This window comes from Rhinoraja longicauda, chromosome 21 (genome assembly GCF_053455715.1).
Source record: "Rhinoraja longicauda isolate Sanriku21f chromosome 21, sRhiLon1.1, whole genome shotgun sequence".
Taxonomy (NCBI): domain Eukaryota; kingdom Metazoa; phylum Chordata; class Chondrichthyes; order Rajiformes; family Arhynchobatidae; genus Rhinoraja; species Rhinoraja longicauda.
The window spans coordinates 19,374,765-19,395,872 of record NC_135973.1 but is presented as its reverse complement, the minus strand read 5'-3'; the positions used below and the strand labels follow the sequence as shown (position 1 = coordinate 19,395,872).

The 21,108-nt window shown below is 45.8% G+C and overlaps 1 protein-coding gene across 3 annotated transcripts in view; it reads right to left on the bottom strand.

The window, feature by feature from the left end:
- xpo6 (exportin 6) overlaps window positions 1-18,636 on the bottom strand; it is an 83,832-nt gene extending 65,196 nt beyond the window's left edge. For all 3 annotated transcript variants that reach the window (XM_078417970.1, XM_078417969.1, XM_078417971.1), the window contains exon 1: window positions 18,443-18,636. In XM_078417970.1, coding sequence (XP_078274096.1) covers window positions 18,443-18,445 — 3 coding nt within the window. In that variant the 5' untranslated portion in view covers window positions 18,446-18,636. The remainder of the gene's footprint in view (window positions 1-18,442) is intronic.
- Window positions 18,637-21,108: the final 2,472 nt, after the last annotated feature.

The window sequence follows — 21,108 nt, the reverse complement described above, 5'->3', positions numbered from 1 at the left end:
CACAGCTATTTGGACTACACTTCTTCCCACCCTGTCTCCTGCAAAATGTCTATCTCCTACTCCCAATTCCTCCGTCTACGCCGCATCTGCGCCCAGGATGAGGTTTTTCACGCTAAGGCATCAGAGATGTCCTCATTCTTCAGGAAACGGGGCTTCCCCTCTTCCATTATAGATGATGTAGGAAAATAACTGCAGATGTTGGTACAAATCGAAGGTATTTATTCACAAAATGCTGGAGTAACTCAGCAGGTCAGGCAGCATCTCAGGAGAGAAGGAATGGGCGACGTTTCGGGTCGAGACCCTTCTTCAGACTGATGTCTGGACAAAGGAAGGATATAGGTGGAGACAGGAAGACAGTGGGATATCTGGGAAGGGGGAGGGGAAGAGAGGGACAGAGGAACTATCTAAAGTTGGAGAAGTCAACGTTCATACCACTGGGCTTATAAGCAGAGACTGGGTCAGCTGAAACTTTCTCCTGGGCCATCAAAACACATACTGCAATCCACGTGGGAATGATACATCCAATGGCTCCTAAATGAGCCAAGAGGGCCCACAACATCTATGTAGTCTGAAAGGCATGTTATTCAAGGTAACCCCAGTTGCTAGCTCGTTGTCCAGACAGAGCCCCACCAATTTCAGCTTACACAGGCATCTTGCCCTGAAGTGTTCTGCATCCAAAGCCTTTAGGGGCAGAGATCCACGATTCTACTCCCCATCAGGTGATATTCTTTCACCCTCTGTCTACTGCATGTTCAATTTGTGTCCCCTGCTTAGGATCTCTCCAAGGGGAAATAGCTCTCTATTTCACTCTCGCTCTCAGCTAAACCTGCCAAAACATATATTCCTTCGTTGTGAAACAATAACCTAAAGTCTCTCATAACCATCATTCTCCTTCCCAGGTAACATCCTGGTTATTTCCTCCGCACCCTTTCTCATGCTATCATATCCTTCCTGCAGTGGGTTGACCATAGCTGTGTACAGTATTCTAACCAAAAGAGATCAAGCTCTAATCGGAGAGCTTCACTTTGATGCCCAATGACCTTCACTTTCCCACGGCTCCATGACACACATTCAAGTGCTCACACTTCACTCACTTTGGAACTTAGCCTTTTGGCCGATCTTTGGTCTAAGGCTGTGATAAAGCCTTGGCTGGAGCTGCGTGGTTCAGGCAATACCCACATGGGCACTGGAGATTACTTCGATATCACATTGCTGATGATCAGAAGTAGACAAATATTCAACAATAACATTCCTGTTATAGTGAAACCATAAAACCAGACAAGCTATTTCCTTTATCAAAACATTACTTGTGTGGTGTTCCAGCAAGCCAATAAAAGGCCAAACAACAATACATACAACACTTCTACCCTCTTCCAGCTTACACATTTTACATTGTCATATTAAACTCTCTAGTTTTATAAACATTGGATGAAATGGAAGCCACTCACCTGGTGGTGTCTCACAGTCACAGCTCTACACACCAGAACCAGACAACAGAGATCATGTATCTGGCCCCTTGTATTTCCAGAGCTATTTAATAAACCTGTCAATCTGCCATCCACTCTACTTATCTACTATCAGTCTGAAGAAGGGCCTCGACCCGAAACATCACCCATTCCTTCTCTCCAGAGATGCTGCCTGACCCACTGTTACTCCAGTATTTTGTGTCTACCTTCGATTTAAACCAACATCTGCAGTTTTTTCCGCCTACTATTGTTTGATATCTTTTAATAACATCTGTTAATGAAAATCAATTCTTAATGTAAAATTAGTAATTAGGGTTTATTGTTTGTGTAAGACTTCTTTCTTTCTATCACTTCAGAGCTATTTCCATAAGTTTATTCCTAAAAAGGCTTGGCTTTAATCTTTACAATGCACCACCTATTCCTTGACACCCACTGGTGGAAATACTTTCTATAAATACCATATCAGATTATTTTACATTCAGAATATCAAATTGATAACCTTTTAAATTCCAGAGAATATCTTGGTTTGTGTAATCTCTCTTTGCAATTAAACACCAGCAAAAAAAACCTGCTGGAGGAAACTCAGTGGACCAGGCAGCACCTATAGAGAGAAATAGGAGATGACATATCGATTCAGGACCTTTCAGACTGATAGAATAGGGGAGAAAGCTGGTACATGGCAGCACCTCCACTTATTCCATGATAAACATTAATATTTTTTGTTACTTTGAATTGCACGGATATCTTCCACCATCTGCTGCCTTGCAAGCGTATGTATGATTGTTGTATTTATCATTACTGTATGTATACTGTTTACTCTGTGAGCTTCATAGGACCAAGGAATTTCATTGTACCCTGGTGCACAGGACAATAACTCATCGCAATTTGAAAATCAGAATCTGCATGGCTTTCCACACCAATCAAAGATCTTATCCTTCAGGCTTCCACATCACAAATTATTTTAAACAACTCTCTCAACTCTACAATATTTACATTCAAAGGTGATTTTCTTTATTTATCATGATGTTCTTCATCTCATTACATAGAAAATAAGTCAGAAAAATTAGTTTACAATAAAAAGTTTAGAAAGCCGGGTAGCTGTTTCACATCTCTCTTTTCAACACTACACTGAAGTAGATCATGATTGCTATTTTATAAGTGTTCACACACTGTAAGACTTAACCAAACTTTCACAAAATTATATCTAATGTGGCCTCCAATATGTTCGACTGCTGATCAACTCCATCTTTCGGCTATAAAGCAAAGATAGTATGAACAACACCCTTCACTCTCTGATCACACTGCTCCTCCTTTATAATGAACTACTTTAGAACTCATTTTTCCCCCCTTAAATGTGTAACAGTAAGCAATAATTTATGGTAGTTAAGTGACACTACAATACACCACAATGCAGCAAACTACAAAGCAAAACAGATAACATTAACCTTAAAGTTGATGCAAAGATATTGCTTCATCAGATTCAACGTTCAGTTCACACAAAATGCAGCCTGAAGCCACTTAAAAAGTATTTCTTTTTGGCATCTTGAAACATACTGGCACAATCTTGAGGGGGCAAGAGGTGCACTGGCAGGCCTTAGAACTGGAGAAGAAATTAATCTCTGGAAATAAAAACCTGCACATGCAGGATATAGGGCGGCACGGTAGCGCAGCGGTAGAGTTGCTGCTTTACAGCGAATGCAGCGCCGGAGACTCAGGTTCGATCCTGACTACGGGTGCTGCACATATGATATGATATCTGAAACTAAAGATAAAAACAGTTAACAAATAAGGAGGTTCACAGACTATAAACATTGACAGGGTATTACTGATGATTAATTTATGTTATCTATATACTAAAACTCTTGTTTGTTTGTTTGTTCCTGAACTACAGCCAAAACGGTACACGATAGCGTGACAACTTTAGGCCCACCTTACTCACCGTCGTCCCTTTGGACCTAATGAAAGGTTTCATAGAAATTGGTATTGTATTTTTTAAGTTATTCACATTTAAAATTTTAAATCTATCTCCTAGGAAGGGAGGGGGGGGGGGGGATGGAGGGAGGGGGGATGGGTGGATGGAGGGAGGATAATGGGGGTTGAGGGGGATGGAATGGGGGGAGAGGGGGGTGGGGGGGAGGGGGAGTGGGGGGAGGGGGAGTGGGGGGGAGGGGGAGTGGGGGAGAGGGGGAGTGGGGGGGGAGGGGGAGTGGGGGGGGAGGGGGAGTGTGGGGGAGGGGGAGTGGGTGCTGCATCAGTGCAGGAGAGGTTTGCGCCCAATGCGTCCACTTGTTTCTATATCTATGTTATTGCATTAATGGACCTGTAACGCTGCAGTAAGAAATAATATTATTGTTCCGGGGGGGGGGAGATGGTGAGTTCGAGAGGGTGGGGGTGTGGGGGGAGGGGGGGCGGGAGTGGGGGGGTGGGAGTGGGTGTGGTGGCGAGAGGGGGAGTGGGGGGAGGTGGAGTGGGGTGGGGGGGAGGGAGGGGGGAGTGGGGGGGAGGGGGGAGTGTGGGGGAGGGGGGAGTGGATGCTGCATCAGTGCAGGAGAGGTTTGCGCCCAATGGGTCCACTTGTTTCTATATCTACGTTATTGCATTAATGGACCTGTAACGCTGCAGTAAGAAATAATATTATTGTTCCCGGGGGGGGGGGAGGGGGAGTTCGAGAGGGGGGGGAGGGGGAGTGGGTGAGAGGGGGAGGTGGAGTTGGGTGAGAGGGGGAGGTGGAGTGGGGTGGGGGAGGGAGGGGGTGGGGGATGGAGGGGGAGTGGGTGCTGCATCAATGCAGGAGGTTTGCGCCCAATGGGTCCACTTGTTTCTATATCTACGTTATTGCATTAATGGACCTGTAACGCTGCAGTAAGAAATAATATTATTGTTCCATTGCAGGTACACGCAACAAGTAAACACACTTAACTGTTTCTTTTACTACAGATGCTGCCTGACCCTTTTAGTTTTTGTCTCAGTCCCTGATTTTATTGATGAGTCAAAGCAAGTGCAGCCTACAACAAAAAAATGAACACAAAAAACTCAGTAAATAAAGTAGAAGTGGAGTCAGCAGGTGCCAAGTCAGACTGGAAAGGGAAAATGGTAAAGAAATGGCAAAATAGAAGACGGAGTAGGGGAGTGAGAAGGTACACAGACACGGGGGAAGGAGCTGTTTAGAGGAACAACCAGACTCAACTGCCTCATATTTGCAGCTGACTCTCAATTTTACATTGAACATTCCAACACTTGTGTCCAAGAACGGAGGTTTAAATTCTTTTTAAAATAAGTGAAACTGCGACAAGATCAAATCCAGCATTCAAACTTTCCCCAACCTGTTGCCTTTGCTACATCACAGTGCATTCAAAGTGTTCTTGAAGCCATCTTGTTATTCAGAATATTTGTGTGCCAAAGGCAGTTTCACTGTAAACATCTGAAAACAGTCCTGTTCAACACCACAAACTGCCAGCTTCAATCAGCATTCATGACTGCAAGTCCAGGCACACTCTTACCTAAATTTACATGCTGGCAGCCCCAAATTACTCAAGGGTCTCTTTCTCACTAACTCACACAGAAGTGTAGGTGTGCAGTTTGGTTTATCTGAATGTAGCAAAGAAAAATAAAATTATATAGAACAAGGGAATTTAAAACATCAGTTCTATACCCTCTTGCTGGTTGTGGGCCTACATATTGTACTATTACAAGCAGTAAAATTGAAATTCAGTTTCCCTTCCTCAATCTTAGGTGACCTGTAAACAAATGGCAAAGAAATCACTGCCTCTCACGTTACCAATAACTGTCTACACAGTGATCCTGAGCAGCCTCAGCCTCTACATGAAGCTGTATTGGCCTACAATCAAGCAGAAATGCCCAACCCCCCCTCATCCAGAGATCTGATCCAGCTCCAAACAGGCATGAGCCCAAAGCACAGAACTGCCTTCTAGTTGTTGACAATGCATAGATTGCATAGCAAAACTGACCAATGGGGCCAACCAAACCTTAATCCCATCCCATGGATTTACATTCCTTTATTCCTCTTTCCTTTATCAGTCAGCACTCTCAAATTCCTCACAACAAGGAAAATAATATTACCCTGACAGAACAATCAAAGGCAGAGGTTAACATACATTACAGGGGCAAAGTACAACGCTTTACAGAGCTCGATTTGATTGACTCACATCCCTGACTAATCAAAGCAGCAATATTACCTGTCCATAACTATTCCGGTCTTCAAACAATTTATTGATCTTAGTATCTGGTCGCACCCATTTACAGGCTGAATTCTACTCCATTCTTCCATTGTTCAAATGTAGAAAAAGACCATAGTTGTTTAGAGCTCTACTGTGCATGGAAGATTTGGAGTACAGATTGTATAGAAGAAAAAAAACTTTTAATTTTTTTTAATCCTCATCCCAATCAGCTGCAGTCTCCTGAAATTACCCACGGCAGCACAATATGGAAACTGCGTAGGAAAGAACTGCAGATGCTGGTTTAAATCGAAGATAGACACAAAATGCTGGAGTAACTCAGCGGGACACGCAGCATCTCTGAAAAAGGGCCGCGACCCGAAATGTCACCAATTCCTTCTCTCCAGAGATGCTGCATGTCCCACTGAGTTACTCCAGCATTTTGTGTCTATCTACAATATGGAAACTTACTGATCCCAATTCATTTTTAACAACAAAGTACTGGTGCATTGCCACTTTCCTGCAGCCTCAGTCTCACGCAGATGGAGAATTTCACTTGCTTAACACTACAAGGAAAGGGCACAATGAGCGTCAATGGTGCCAAAATGGCGATGGTTGAGAGTTTCAAGTTCCAAGGCAAAATATCACCAACCTTTCCTGGACCAAACACATTACAGCATCAGCCAAGAAAGCACACCAACGCCTCTGCTTCCTCAAAAGACTAAAGAAGTTCAGCATATCTCCAACAACTCTCACAAACTTCTACAGATACACCATAAAAAGTGCCCTATTGGGATGCATCACTACATGGTTTGGCAGCTGCTCTGCCCAAGGGTGTAATAATTGCAGAGACCTGGATGTAGCACAGTTCATCATGCAGACCAGACTCTCCCCCCCCCCCCCCCCCCCAATTAAATGCATCTAACTTCATGCTGCCAGCATAAACAAGGAACTTTGACATCCCAGTCATTCCATCTCCCCGCTCTCCTGTCGGGCAGTAGATATAAAAGATTGAAAGCATGTAGCACCAGATTGAAGAACAGTTTATTCCCCGCTGAGCCGTCCTTCCATAATCTAGGGTGTAATCCTGATCTTCCAGCCTACTTGTAATGCCATAAATGCTGAATGGTCTTAAGACTTTAGAGATACAACATGGAAACAGGGCCTTCGGCCCACCGAGTCCATGCCGACCAGCAATCATGCTAGTGTTCACTAGCACTATCCTACCCACTAGGGACAATTTAGAATTTACTGAAACCAATTAACCCACAAAACTACACGTCTTGGGAGTGTGGGGAGGAAACCGGAGAAAATATAATCTCTGTACAGACAGCACCCAAGGTCAGGATCGAACCCAGATCTCTGGCTCTATTAAGCAGAAATTCTACCGTTGCACCACTGTTCGCCCCGAGTATATTATAGTACGTTCTGCGCTCCAGCGTTTTTCTCCACACACTACCTGTTGTACTTGTGCAGGGCTCGATAGTACTCGTGTGCAGTCTGATTTGAATGGATGTACGTAAACAAATTTTGCCCACTATATCTCGGTAATAATAAACCAAGACAGTGCCTGGGTTTCTGCTTTAATCAACACAGCCAAACCCCTCGCATACTCAAGCTATGTTTCTATCCTGTACATTTTTCAGATGACTGATGAGTCCAACTGCATGATGTCAACCAAACACAAAATATATTAACCACACACACACACTCTCACTTAAGCTTCACTCCCAGCATTCTCTTAAATTAATCGCTAGAGCCACAGCCAAGAGCAGAAATGGCAGCAGAAGAAACCACAAAGCGCTTTCCGCTCCCTGCCATTCCACACTTATCCTTCCCTCCAGCTTTACATTTCACTCTTTCACCGATTACATTTCACCAATCCATTTTCTCCAGAGATGCTGTCTGACCCACTGAGTTACTCCATTGCTGTGTTCTTGCCTGGTAAGTGCTGGGTTGCTTGAAATTTCTGCATTTGAAAGGTACATAGAACATCCTAGAACAGTGCAACACAAGAACAGACCCTTCGGCCCACAATGTTTGTGCCAAACATAATGTCAAAATAAACTGATCTCATCTGCCTGTGCATAATTTATATCTCTCTATTCCCTGCACTTTCTTAAATACTACTACAATATCTGCCTCCACCACCAACCCTGGCTGGGTGTTCCAGGCCCCCAGCAATCAATCTAATGTATCAGGATAAAACTACCTAACATAAAAGGCCTAGAATACACCATGGACACTGGAGGTTGGTAACCACGTGTATTCCAAGCTTCACTGCCATACAGCATTGTGCCAAAAAAACAGACCTTATCAATCAGTATCTTAGTCCCACAGGCAAGTTTGTTATTCTTTCAATGCCTGTAGCTCCTCCCGTCAAAATCTAATGAGTAAATATTGAGACATGAGCAAAGTGAGGAAAGTTGAGGTGGGCTACACCTTTGACACCACCAGATCATTTGCTCTTTTATCGTGCCACATGTGAAGACAGCACTACTGTTATTGTGGGCGCTTTTTCTTCCAAATACAAAAGCATTACAGATGTGGGAATAAATGGTGGAGCACATGCCCAATCAGCATCAATAGTGCTGAAGTGGAAATGGTTGAGAGCTTCAAGTTCCATGGCTTTAATATTACCAATGATCAGTCGTGCACCAACCACATTGATGCAACAGCCAAGGCAACACCCCAATACGTATACTTCCTGAGGTGTCCGAGGAAATGTTGCACATCTCCAGTGACTCTTACAGACTTCTAGATATACCATAGAATGCATAGTATCAGATTGCATCACTCCTTTGTTTGGGAATAGCTGTGCCCAAGACCGCAAGAAATTGCAGAGAGTAAATAACACACACCAGACTCCCACCATTGACTTTATCTATACTTCGCATTGCTTCAGAAAACAGCCAATATAATCAAAAATACTTGTCCCACCCAGTCACACCTCATTCTCTCTGCTCCTGTCCAGCAGAAGGTGCAGAAGATTGAAAGGATGCACCACCAGACTTGGGAATACCTTTGTGCCCTCTGTATTAGGTTTCTGAATGCTTCTTCCATAAGCTTGAGTATAGGAGTAAAGAGGTCCTTCTGCAGTTGTACAGGGTCCCAGAGACCACATCTGGAGTATTGTGTGCAGTTTTGGTCTCCTAATTTGAGGAAGGACATCCTTGCTATTGAGGCAGTACAGCGTAGGTTCACGAGGTTAATCCCCGGGAGGGCAGGACTGTCATATGAGGAAAGATTGGGCTTGTATTCACTGGAATTTAGAAGGATGAAAGGGGATCTTATAGAAATGTATAAAATTATAAAAGGACTGGACAAGCTAGATGCAGGAAAAATGTTCCCAACGTTGGGGAAGTCCAGAACCAGGGGCCACAGTCTAAGAATAAAGGGGAGGCCATTTACAACTGAGATGAGAAAAAGAATTTCATCCAGTGATTTGTGAAATTCTCTGCCACAGAAGGCAGTGAAGGGCAATTCACTGGATGAATTTAAAAGAGCATAGATAGAGTTCTAGGGGCTAGCGGAATCAAGAGATATGGGGAGAAGGCAGCCATGGGTTACTGATTGTGGATGATCAGCCATGATCATAATGAATGGTGGTGCTGGTTCGAAGGGCCAAATGGCCTCCTCCTGCACCTATTTTCTATGTTTCTAAGCTAGGGTTCTGTATGATTCACCTCTACCCCACTGCGGACTGTAGACTTTGCCTCTGGAACTGATGCACTACTGATGAGAACTATATTCTGCACTCTGTATCTTCCTCTTTGCTCTTCCTATTGTACGAGTTTGACTTGATTGTATTTATCTATAGTATTATCATGCAAAACAAAGCTTTTCACTGTTCACGTGACAATAATAAACCTACACCTAAAGCAGTGGAGGCGCCCTGTCTGGCAGGTTAGCCAACATCATCGCTCCACAGGGTAAATAGTCGTGTTTCTTTGGCCAGTAAGGTATAGCAGGCCATAACCTCGCTATTCAACCTAAAACTGATTTTCAGGCAAAAGCACAAAATTGTTTGTGATTGTTTCAAATGTGATGAGAATGTTGTATATATTGGAGAGAGTATGACACTCAGCTGCTCTTTCACTTGCAATTCATTAGTGACAACGGCTCTCTTTATGTAGGAAGTGTGGCAAGTGGCTAGGCACAAGGCAATCCTGAGAAACGTAACCCAGATAATCACTGCCTCAAGCAGAGATCCATTGTATTCCGACCAAACACCATAGTTTGATGTGTCCTTAGTCTCTCAGCACGCTGCTTTCTCCATAGATATTGCACTGCTGTCAAGTATACAATTAAAGAAACTAGTGCTGTATGACATAACCTCCCTGTTCTTATATCCTCTGCCCCAACTAATAAAATAAAACATCCCATACATATTTGGGAGCACCTCATTTATGTTCTACTGCCTTTCTATATCTGTGGACAAACCCCCATGGTCCCCGTTCCCATACTCTACTCAATATTAGCTCTTAGCGCTAAAGGAATTAAGGGATACGGGGAAAAAGCAGGAACGGGGTACTGATTTTAGATGATCAGCCATGATCATATTGAATGGTGGGGCTGGCTAGAAGAGCTGAATGGCCTCCTCCTGCACCTATTTTTCTATGTTCTATGTATTATCCTCCCATTTACAGTACGCACTCTTGTCAGGCTTCAACATAGAAAATAGGTGCAGGAGTAGGCCATTCGGCCCTTCGAGCCTGCACCGCCATTCAATATGATCATGGCTGATCATCCAGATCTGTAACCTGTACCTGCCTTCTCTCCATACCCCCTGATCCCTTTAGCCACAAGGGCCACATCTAACTCCCTCTTAAATATAGCCAATGAACTGGCCTCAACTACCTTCTGTGGCAGAGAATTCCACAGACTCACCACTCTCTGTGTGAAGAAATGTTTTCTCATCTCGGTCCTAAAAGATTTCCCCCTTATCCTTAAGATGTGACCCCTGGTTCTGGACTCCCCCAACATCGGGAACAATCTTCCTGCATCTAGCCTCTCCAACCCCTTAAGAATTTTATATGTTTCTATAAGATCCCCCCTCAGTCTTCTAAATTCCAGCGAGTACAAGCCTAGTCTATCCAGTCTTTCTTCATATGAAAGTCCCGCCATCCCAGGGATCAATCTGGTGAACCTTCTCTGTACTCCCTCTAAGGCAACTCCCCAAATGAATTGCCCAACATATCTCTGAAGGCAGTTCCACTTTGGATGAGCTTTGATATGACAAGGGGAGAGAGAATCTGATCATCAGCCAGTACATCCTTTATCAATTCTGGAGCACATCAACAAAAGTGCCCAGTGGGCAGCCTCCTGGCCCTTCAGGGGTACTCTGCCTTTGGTACCATTATGACTGATCCTCCACCTCAATACCTGCTCGCCTCATAGTCCTTCACATTGTTTGCCCCCAGAGCAATCCTATACACCCATATCTTAATTTCCCTCATTCCTCCTACTCCCAACTTAGGTTAAATCTACCATCCAGGATGTCTCTGGGATGTTGCAAGAAACTGGAGCAGTTGGTGGAAGCTCACATAGGCCAAGGGGGGAAACGCAAACTCTATACAGACAGCGCTGCACGTCAGGACTGAACCCACAGTACACTGGACCTGCGAGGCATTTGTTCTACAAGCTGCACCTATCTTGGCCTCAGCAACCATGCCTCAATAGTGTTCAACAGACAATAGGTGCAGGAGTAGGCCATTCGGCCCTTCGAGCCAGCACCGCCATTCAATGTGATCATGGCTGATCATTCACAATCAGTACCCGGTTCCTGCCTTCTCCCCATACCCAGACTCCACTATCATTAAGAGCTCTATCTAGCTCTCTCTTGAAAGCGTTCAGCGGAAGAGATTTTCACAACATGCTGAAAGATGAAATTTCTCATGCTTTACCCGTATTCTGAGACCATGACCCCCTAGTTCTAGTCCTCACTAGTCAGGAGAAACCCTTTCCCGACATCTGGCCTGTTGAGCCATGTCAGTATTTTGTACATTTTGATGGAATCTCATCACATACGTGGCATAGCAGCAAGCCCTACTGCCACACAGCTCTGGGCTCTGTGACTGCCTGGGTTTTTTTTTCAGTGCTGCAACCTCCGGTGCATCCCCCATCTCCAAGACAAGCTGGTGGGGGGAGGATGTGGAGGAGGTGATGAGCACGAGGGAGAATAGGTTGCAGGAAAACAAGTGGGAGAATAAGTGGGTGGTGGTGCTCAGAGAGGCAGCACAGACTGCTTTGGCCAGTATTGTAAGAAAATATAGAAACATTCTTCGAAACATGAGTGAATGACAAAATGAAAGTGAAGCAAGTCATTAGCACTTTGAGGGGCCAGTGGGAAAGAACGATAGGTGTTAGGTATACATGGAAACAACATCTGATCAACCCTTCAATTCCTTGTATATTAAGAACATCATTCTCTATGTGAGATCACCACCCACTGTCCTCCCTCTGCTGACAAATCACTTCTACTCCATGCTGAGTAATACACAGTAGAAGCTACTAAAAGTAGCAGAGAGAACACACTCTGGTGCACTTGGAGTGCCTGGGTGGCCCCATCTCACTAGCTAAGTTGGCTCAATGTTGCTGGCCTGTAGCAGGCAGAAAATTAATCAGCAAGATAATAATCTATTTTACCTCTATCACCAAACTACCTCAGGCTGATCTATCGTCTCACGACAGCAGGGACCACTGGCGAAGTGGTCATCCTTATGGCGAAGTCCTAAATCTCATACAGAGCACACACTTTGTGGTGCATGGCACTTCCACTGTTTTAAATGTGACAGACGCAGTTCAGATCAAGCATCTCAAAAGTGGACATCCATAAGGCGCTGCAAACCATTAACAGAAATCTGCACACTGTAACCATTTGGCCCAGAGTAGCCCCGACTCCATAAACACGAGGTGCCCACCTGATAAATCGGCTCAACTCTGTGAGCTAAACTGCAGAACTAATTGATCCGTGCCAACAATGTGTAATCTAGTCACGAATAGATGAACCAACAGGTAGCAGTTGCAAGAACATCCTTACTCTGAACAACGGCAGGGCTTGGAGCAAGCACTGTCAATACTGAAGCATTCGCAGCCAGAAGGGCTTGTGCCTGAAACCACAGACACAAAGATGAGTGTCTTCAATCAATTCAATTCAGACAATATCAAGAATCAGTTGGGGGCATAGGACACAGCAAAGGACAAGGCAACTGACAACATCCCAGTTACAGTAGAGAGGATGTGTGCTCCAGAGCCAGCTGTACATCCTGCCCAACCACCAGTTACAAAACTGAAGCTCACACCCACAATAAAAGTGAAAGCATTCCCTATTTTGAAGGTTGGTCCAAGGCACTGATATAGGAACTTTGACAAATGAAGTTCTATACAAAGCCATGAGACAACAGTTAGCCTCCAATGCGCTCAGCATTCTGTGAAGTGATAGTAGGTTTTACTGGCCAGTTCCCTGACCAGATGGTTGATGTCATTTAACAGAGCAATCGTGTGGCTGAAATTATCCAAAAGAAACCAAAATGTAGCCTGGAGATTAGTGAGGGATGCTCTATCTTCCCTCCAATTGAATGGTCCTTCCACAAACCAGGGCACTGTCCGATTCACCTCCATCCCAGTGTAGAAAATTGAACTTTGTCTCTGGAACTGTCGCGCTACAATATTGAGAACTATATTCTGCACTCTGTTTCTTCCCTTTCGCTCTACCTATTGTGCTGGAGTATGAATTGATTGCGTTTGTCTACTGTACTATTATTTCATCTGATTGGATGCTATGCAAAACAAAGCTTTTCACTGTACCTCAGACAATAATAAACTCAAACCTAGCACAGTGCAGTTTCGCTGCTGCAAGTTGTGTTAGGCATGTTGGTATCTATTCAAAGGGCTTTGGAAGGAAACTAAAAGTAATTTACACCAATCAACCCAAGGGCACAAAGTAACCTGTTCTTAAGAGATTACTCCATGTGTGACTGTAAACGTTTGAAACTATGTGTAGAACACAGCCTGCATTTGTGTGAATTGCGTATATATTTTGGAATTTCATCAACAAAATTATTTAAGCTGTTTAATACTCTGAAAGTTTGTCAGTATTCATCAGGAAGCCAAACACTTTAGTCCAATGCGAGACCAAGAGGGCTAGCTGACCACCCAATTAAATGCGTGGTAGTATGTGCTTGAGGGTGTTATTGCCTTGATAAATTTCAGACGTTTCGTCACCAACAGTGTTAGTAAATCACTAGAAACCAAGTAACTTCAAACATCTAGTGAGTGAGAAGAGAAATAGTTACAATAGACTAACAAAGATGCACAACTCAAGGCAATTGCAAGAACAAAATCTACAGCAAATCTTGCTGTGGTCAACCGAACATCCATGAGCTCAAACCAAATCTTTAGGGATACGAATCTGCTTCACTGTTAAAAGTAGCAACATAGAAACAAATTATTAGCAATACAAGTCCTGGCATCCATAAGGAGTCACCTCTGGTCAACAGTACCAGCTCAACACTCACCCATAGCTCTTGAATCTTATTTATTAACTGCTATTGGTGATGTAAACTACGCCTGGCTGCTTTTCCAATTGAGTTAGCATGCCTCATGACTTTCCCAGAGGGCAAGTGTAAAGCACCATGTTTCCAGGAATCCAACAATGGCAAGCAGATCCACATTGACTGGTATGCAGCATATACAAGAACATAAATAAGTTAGTGGGCACACATGAAAATTATAGATCAATGGCTCCCATTGATGTCACCCCATGGGAGTACAATCAATTTCAAAGAATTTAATGTGGAAACTAAACACCTCAAAGCTTTGGGAAAGTAATGTTGAGTGCAATTGCTAGTGTTTTCCCAAGACAGAGTCACCAGTGCACAGCACAAAAATGTTTGCCTGCCCAAAATGTGTTTCCTTGCATTTATTTTTACATTTGATGAACATGGATTGATTCATTCAGGCATTCTATATCTTTCTTCCTATTTTGTCTCATCATTAATAATCCTCAAGGTATTCCAGCACTGAAATATAACAGAAAATTCTATAAATATTAAGCCAGGCACCAAGGTGTGGAGGAAAAAATGGTCAACATTCCAGGGCTATAATCCCTGAGGCCCAGGAAAACGTAAAGGGCCTGCCCCACTTAGGCGACAAGGTTGTCGCCACATGGTCGCCGGGATGTCGCCTGTATGGTCGTAAGTAGTCTCCAAAGAGTCGTAGCATCTTTCTGGTCACCATTGGATTTTCAGAATGTTGAAAACTTTTCGGCGACAGTGGGTCTGACGTCAATGAGCGTAGCCTGACGTATCGTGATGTAGGTGCTGTCATAGGTTGTCCCAGATGATGTAGGTTGTCGCCAGTGCTGACTTCGGTGAATTCCAAGTGTGGACTTGATCTGATCACCCATCTGTGTAATGTGTCCATAAATGATGTGAGGTTTTGTATGTTTTTGCACTTGTATTCTGTTTAAAGTTTGAATTTTAAAGTTTGAGGTTTGAAGTTTATTGAGATTTATTGAAGTTTATTATAATATTTTTGTGTGCACTGTTGTATGTTCTTAGCAATCTTTTTAAAAATTTTGTTTGTTTCAATATCGATAAAGGAAATTTTTGACATTTTGGCGGAAAATTGAAGTTATTGTATTTCAGAGTAGTTTCTCATGGCATCACTTTCAAATAGTCATGATGCCTACCATACACCTCCTTTTATAGGGAAAGCGGGTGAAACGTGAATTGTCTTCAGTCTTCAGGGTCTTAGTTTGTCATAGCATGTCGCGGGTGGACGTAGGTTAACTTCGGTTGTCGCCTCAGTGCTGGCAGGTTATCATAGGTGTCGTCGTAGGTGCGGTCGTAGGTGGACGTCCTACTCGCGACGACTGGGTCACCGGTTGTCGGTAGCTTACCGTAGCATGACGTTGACTAGGTGGTAGGTTGTTGTAGCTTGTCGTAGACATTGTCGTGGGGGGTCCAGTCGCCGGTTTTTCGGCGACCTGCTACGACTATGGCAGTCGCCTAAAAAAATCGCCTAATTGGGACAGGCCCTTAAGATCCAGAGATGGCACATTTGGGGGAAGGGGAGAGAGGGATGGAGGGAAAAGTTTAAGAGGCTCAAAAAGTTTCTCTCCAATGTTGCCATCTAATCTGCCGAGCATCTCCAGCAGCTGCATTTTTTTGTATTTGGCTTTAATCCCAAATGCTCTAGAACCCAAATGTTATTGGATTGCAGGTGTTAAATCTCCATAACCATTGTATGCTCTTTTAACTAAGAAGCCAATTTTGAATTGGACGTGGCTTGGTCCTTTGCATTCTGTGGAATTTCACTTTTCTGAGTGTCTACTTGATTAAGCACCTTAGTAAAATCGAAATATACTTTCTCAAAAATACTACCCTCAATCAATCCACCATGTTACCTCCTCATAATGTTTTTGTTAATCGGATGCAATCTTCTCCAGAGAACCATTTGATTGTCTTGGATTAACGAGCCTTTCTAGATGAGTTAACGTCCCTCCGAATTAGGCTGGTTTGTTATTACTGTGGATCTTTCTGCATTTTTAAAAATAATGTACCCCATTAGCAATCATTCTGTCCACCAGCATCATGCCTGACATCAGAGCCTCTGCATTTCCTCCCTTAATTCTTGTTACAGATGTAATTCAATTTACCAGAGCCTAAAAATTTACCTAATTTTAGAGATGCAAATCCACTAAGGAACTATCTTCTTTAAACACATATTTCACATTAAATGTCTATCATCTTTAATTTTGTGTGAACAGAAGCAGTCTTCCAATTCAATAATTGCATAAGTGTGCACAACATAAAGTGCTGGATTAACTCAGCAGGCCAGTCAGCATCTGAGGAGAGAATAGGTGATATTTTGGGTCAGAACCTTTCTTCAGTCAGAAGAAGAGGCCCAAACCTAAATGTCACCGATCCATTCCCTCCACAGATGCTGACTGGCCCGCTGAGTTCCTCCAGTACTTTGTATTTTGCACAAGATTCAACCTTCCACAGTTCCTTGTGCCTACATATGTAACCTTATTGGACTCCACTACACCTATTAAAAAAATCATTTGCTTTTTTGCATTACCTTGATTTCAATAAGTTCATAAATCATAGGAGCAGAATTAGGCCATTCGGCCCATTGAGTCTATGCCATTCAATCATGGCTAATCTAACTTTCCCTCTCAACCCTATTCTCCTACTTTATCCCCATAACCTTTGACACCCTTCCTAATCAAAAATTTGTGAATCTCCGCTTTATAAAAACCCAAAGATTTGGTCTCCACAGCTCTCTGTGGCAATGAATTCCGCAGACTCACCACCCTCTAACTGATCTGTTTTGCTCCAGATATTAGTCATGCACATTCTCAACATCGTAACCTCCATCTGAGCATTTTCCATCTATATACTAAAACTCTCGTTTGTTCATTTGTTCGTGAACTACAGCCAAAACGGTACAATTTTAGGCCCACCTACTCACCGTCGTCCCGTGGTCATATGGAAGAAGTTTCATTGAAATTGGTGCTATATTTTTTAAATTATACACATTTTAAAGTTTAAAAAAACGCATATGCACAGTTGGGGCTCCGTTGATCTGGTACTTGCGTAACATGGCCACCCCATCCACGCGTGCACAAAAAAACACGTCCGTGCCTGTGCAGTTGGGGCCCATTGAGCAGGGCTCTGCCTCCTGTCTCTTGGGGGCGGGAGAGCCAGGTTTGGTGCCAGGAGAAGCAGCCGGAGCCTGGACATGACCAGGTAATCGCAAGCCTGAGGTGGGCCAAGGAGAAAGGCAGCAGCAGAGCGGCGGTGAGGCCGAGCGTTGGTGGAGGCCGAGGCCTGGTGCTGAGCCTGCTCTCGGCTCACCTGTCCCCCCCTCCTCTCCCCAGCCACTCAGCGCCTTCCCCAGGCTGCCCAGAGTCCAGCGGCTCAACAACAGTGGGAGAGCCACTGCCATCTATCACTGAACATCCCTGCAGCGACATGGGACAGGACTTTTTCCCCCACCTTGGTAAATCTAAAAGTTGATGTGAATGCAAGGAAGAACTTAAAAGAAGCATTAGTGTAGATTAATGGTCAAGACTGTGGATTGAAGGGTGTTTTTTGGAGCTAACTTTCACTGGCCGTGTATTCCATGCCAAATATTCAATCAATATAGACATCAGTGTGTGTGCAAGATACATCTTCTGGATAACATCACCCAATTCAGCCACACCATTTGCAAAGTCATTGTTCAAATCAACAAGATCGATAGCATCTCATATAAGAGGTCATTAATGAAAAACTTGTGCAGTCTGTGGAAGGATGTCCCTGTCCGTGGACCGTGGTCTCCAGAGATGCTGACTGGCCCGTTGAGGCATTCCAGCATTTTGTGTCTTTTTTTGTAGACCAACACCTACAGTTCCTTGTGCCCATATTTCACTGAAGCAATGATTTGGCAATGTAGTTTGGCAATGGGGACCTGCAGCCTGACTGCACGGGAGAAACACCCGGATCGCAAAAGAGCACAGGCAGAGTAGCGGGACGCCAGGGCAGGGCTGGATCCTCCTCTTCACACCACATCCGTCAATGTGGTCGGGAGTCGGCGGCTGAGCAAGGCCAGGCTCGGAGCCCCACGCCGTCCCGTTATTGGGAAGGCAGCGCTGGGGCCCGGCTGTGCGCCAGGCCGGGACAGACCAAGGACAGGTCAGCCTCACCCCGCAGTGGGGCTGCTGCTTACTGCAGCTCGGAGGCTGCCAGGGAAGGTCTCGGACTGGAGGGGCGGGGGCGGGTGGCGCAGGCGAGCCCGAGGCCCACTCACCATGGTTGTGCTGCGATGACCTCCCGGCCCAGATCATGCTCCGAGCGCCCTGAGCAGTCCCTTTAAGCGGCGGGGTGTGTGGGTGTCCGCAGACAGGGTGTACCCGCGCTACGTCTCTCCTGCTGTCGGGCCTACAAGCCAGGCCTCCCGCCGCCACTTCCGCCGCCGGCCTGGAACCGCCCAATGCGCGAGCCGCCGCCTCAGACCGGATCGCGCCGGATCCCAACGCGCTCCCCCATTGGCCGCCGGCCGCGGCACTCGCGCCTCCCTATTGGCTGGCGGCAGCGTGCCCCGGGACTGGTCGGGTGGAGCGCACTCCGCTATTGGTCAGTTCGGATGCGGTAATATGCGCAAGCGCTGTTGTTATTGGCTGCTCTGCGACGACCAACTGGCTGGTCAGGTGACCAGACGTCACGCGAGCTGGGGTGACGGCAAGGCCAACATGAGACCATTCGTCCCATCCAATATGCTTTCACTCATTCAGTCCTCCCTGGCAATATGTGTCTAAAAAAAACATTGACCTCAGCCTTGAATAAATGCAATGCAAAATGCTGCAAACACCCAGCAATTCGGTCAGCATCTGTGGAGAGAGAAACAAACCCAAAACATTCAGGGCGGCACGGTAGCGCAGCGGTAGAGTTGCTGCTTTACAGCGAATGCAGCGCCGGAGACTCAGGTTCGATCCTGACTACGGGTGCTGCACTGTAAGGAGTTTGTACGTTCTCCCCGTGACCTGCGTGGGTTTTCTCCGAGATCTTCGGTTCCCTCCCACACTCCAAAGACGTACAGGTATGTAGGTTAATTGGCTGGGTAAATGCAAAAAATTGTCCCTAGTGGGTGTAGGATAGTGTTAATGTATGGGGATCACTGGGCGGCACGGACGTGGAGGGCCGAAAAGGCCTGTTTCCGGCTGTATATATATGATGATATGATGATGATTAGACCATTCACCTGCCTGACCCACTGACTAGCTGCCTGACCTGCTGAGTTACTCCAACATCTTGTCTACCTTCGATTTTAAACAGCATCTGCGGTTCTTTCCACTCTTCCACTGTACGCATCTATTATTCCCACTATATGGTCCTCATCTCCCTGTCTCCTTCCACCCATATCCCTCCCTTCAGCTTTACATTTCACTCATCTTCTTTCCTTATCAGACACCCTTTTTGTCTCCCATTCACCTCTCGCTTTTACTTTACCCATCTGCCAATCACCACTGACCCCCCCCTCCCCTCCTCCCCCCCCCTCCCCTCCTCCCCCCCCCTCCCCTCCTCCCCCCCCCTCCCCTCCTCCCCCCCTCCCCTCCTCCCCCCCTCCCCCCCTCCCCTCCCCCCCCTCCCCTCCTCCCCCCCTCCCCCCTCCCCTTCTCCTCCCCCCCTCCCCTCCTCCCCCTCCTCCCCCCCCTTCCCCCCTCCCTCCCCCCCTCCCTCCCCCCCCTCCCTCCCCCCCCTCCCTCCCCCCCCTCCCCCTCCCCTCCCCCTCCCCTCCCCCCCCTCCCCCTCCCCTCCCCCCAGTCACAAAGGCATGACTGAGACACGGATTCAAATACCAAAATCTCATCACACAAAGCACCTCGGCGGTAGGATTAAAAACAAGCTCCAAATCAGGGATGTGAAATAATCAATGTTGCCATTTCAATCACAGTACAAAGATATACCCATGCTTCAGATAGTTCCTCTGTCCCTCTCTTTCCCCTCCCCTTCCCAGTTCTCCCACTAGTCTTCCTATCTCCTACTACATCCTATCTTTGTCCTGCCCCCTCCCCTGACATCAGTCTGAAGTGTCTCAACCTGAAACGTCACCCATTCCTTCTGTCCAGAGATGCTGCCTGACCCGCTGGGTTACTCCAGCATTTTGTGTCTATCTTCGATTTAAACAAGCATCTGCAGTTTTTTTTCCTACCCACGCAGACTATCAATCACCCATTGACACTAGTTCTATGTTAACCCATTTTCTCATCCATTCCCTACACACTTGGGCCAATTACCCTACAAATCCACACGTCTTTGGGAGCACCCGGAGGAAACCCACGCAATCACAGTATAACGTACAAACTCCACATGGACAGACCTGAGGTCATGATCGAAACCGGGACTCTGGCGCTGTGAGGCAGCAGCTCTACCCATGATGTCATTGAACCGTCCTGTTCTTTAAAATGGGAAGAGGGGATAAATGGGGCATTACAGGGTTACTGAGTGGATGTCAAGGTCACACGAGGTGTGTCAGTGCCTCTGCTCCCCTCATGTTGAACTGCAGAGATCTGGAGCTGGGGGGAGTGTGAGCGCAGTTACGGTGTGTGGAGGGAGGGAGGGACATCCGCAGCTGTGAACTGAACCCCTTCTTGCCTGGCAACGTCAAGCTGGGAAACGCCTGGATTGCTGCATCCTGATCACACTGCCACTGTTTGGAGGGCAATGCCATCCGTTGCGAAGTGCAGAGGAGCCGAGGTCAGGAATGGCCAACTTGCCTCTCGAAAGGTCAGGTCTGCTGGCACAGGCCCTGAGCAAAGGCTGGGAGAGGCCATAACAGGCAGCACAGCTGTTCTTGGGGAGGTTGTAATCAGATCCAGACTCGGTTAGCTTTAATGAGTCAGCACTCAACTACCAGTCAACGTACAGAACCAAACTCGAGGGGCTGCACTAAATCAAGGTGTTTCTCAGCAGAAA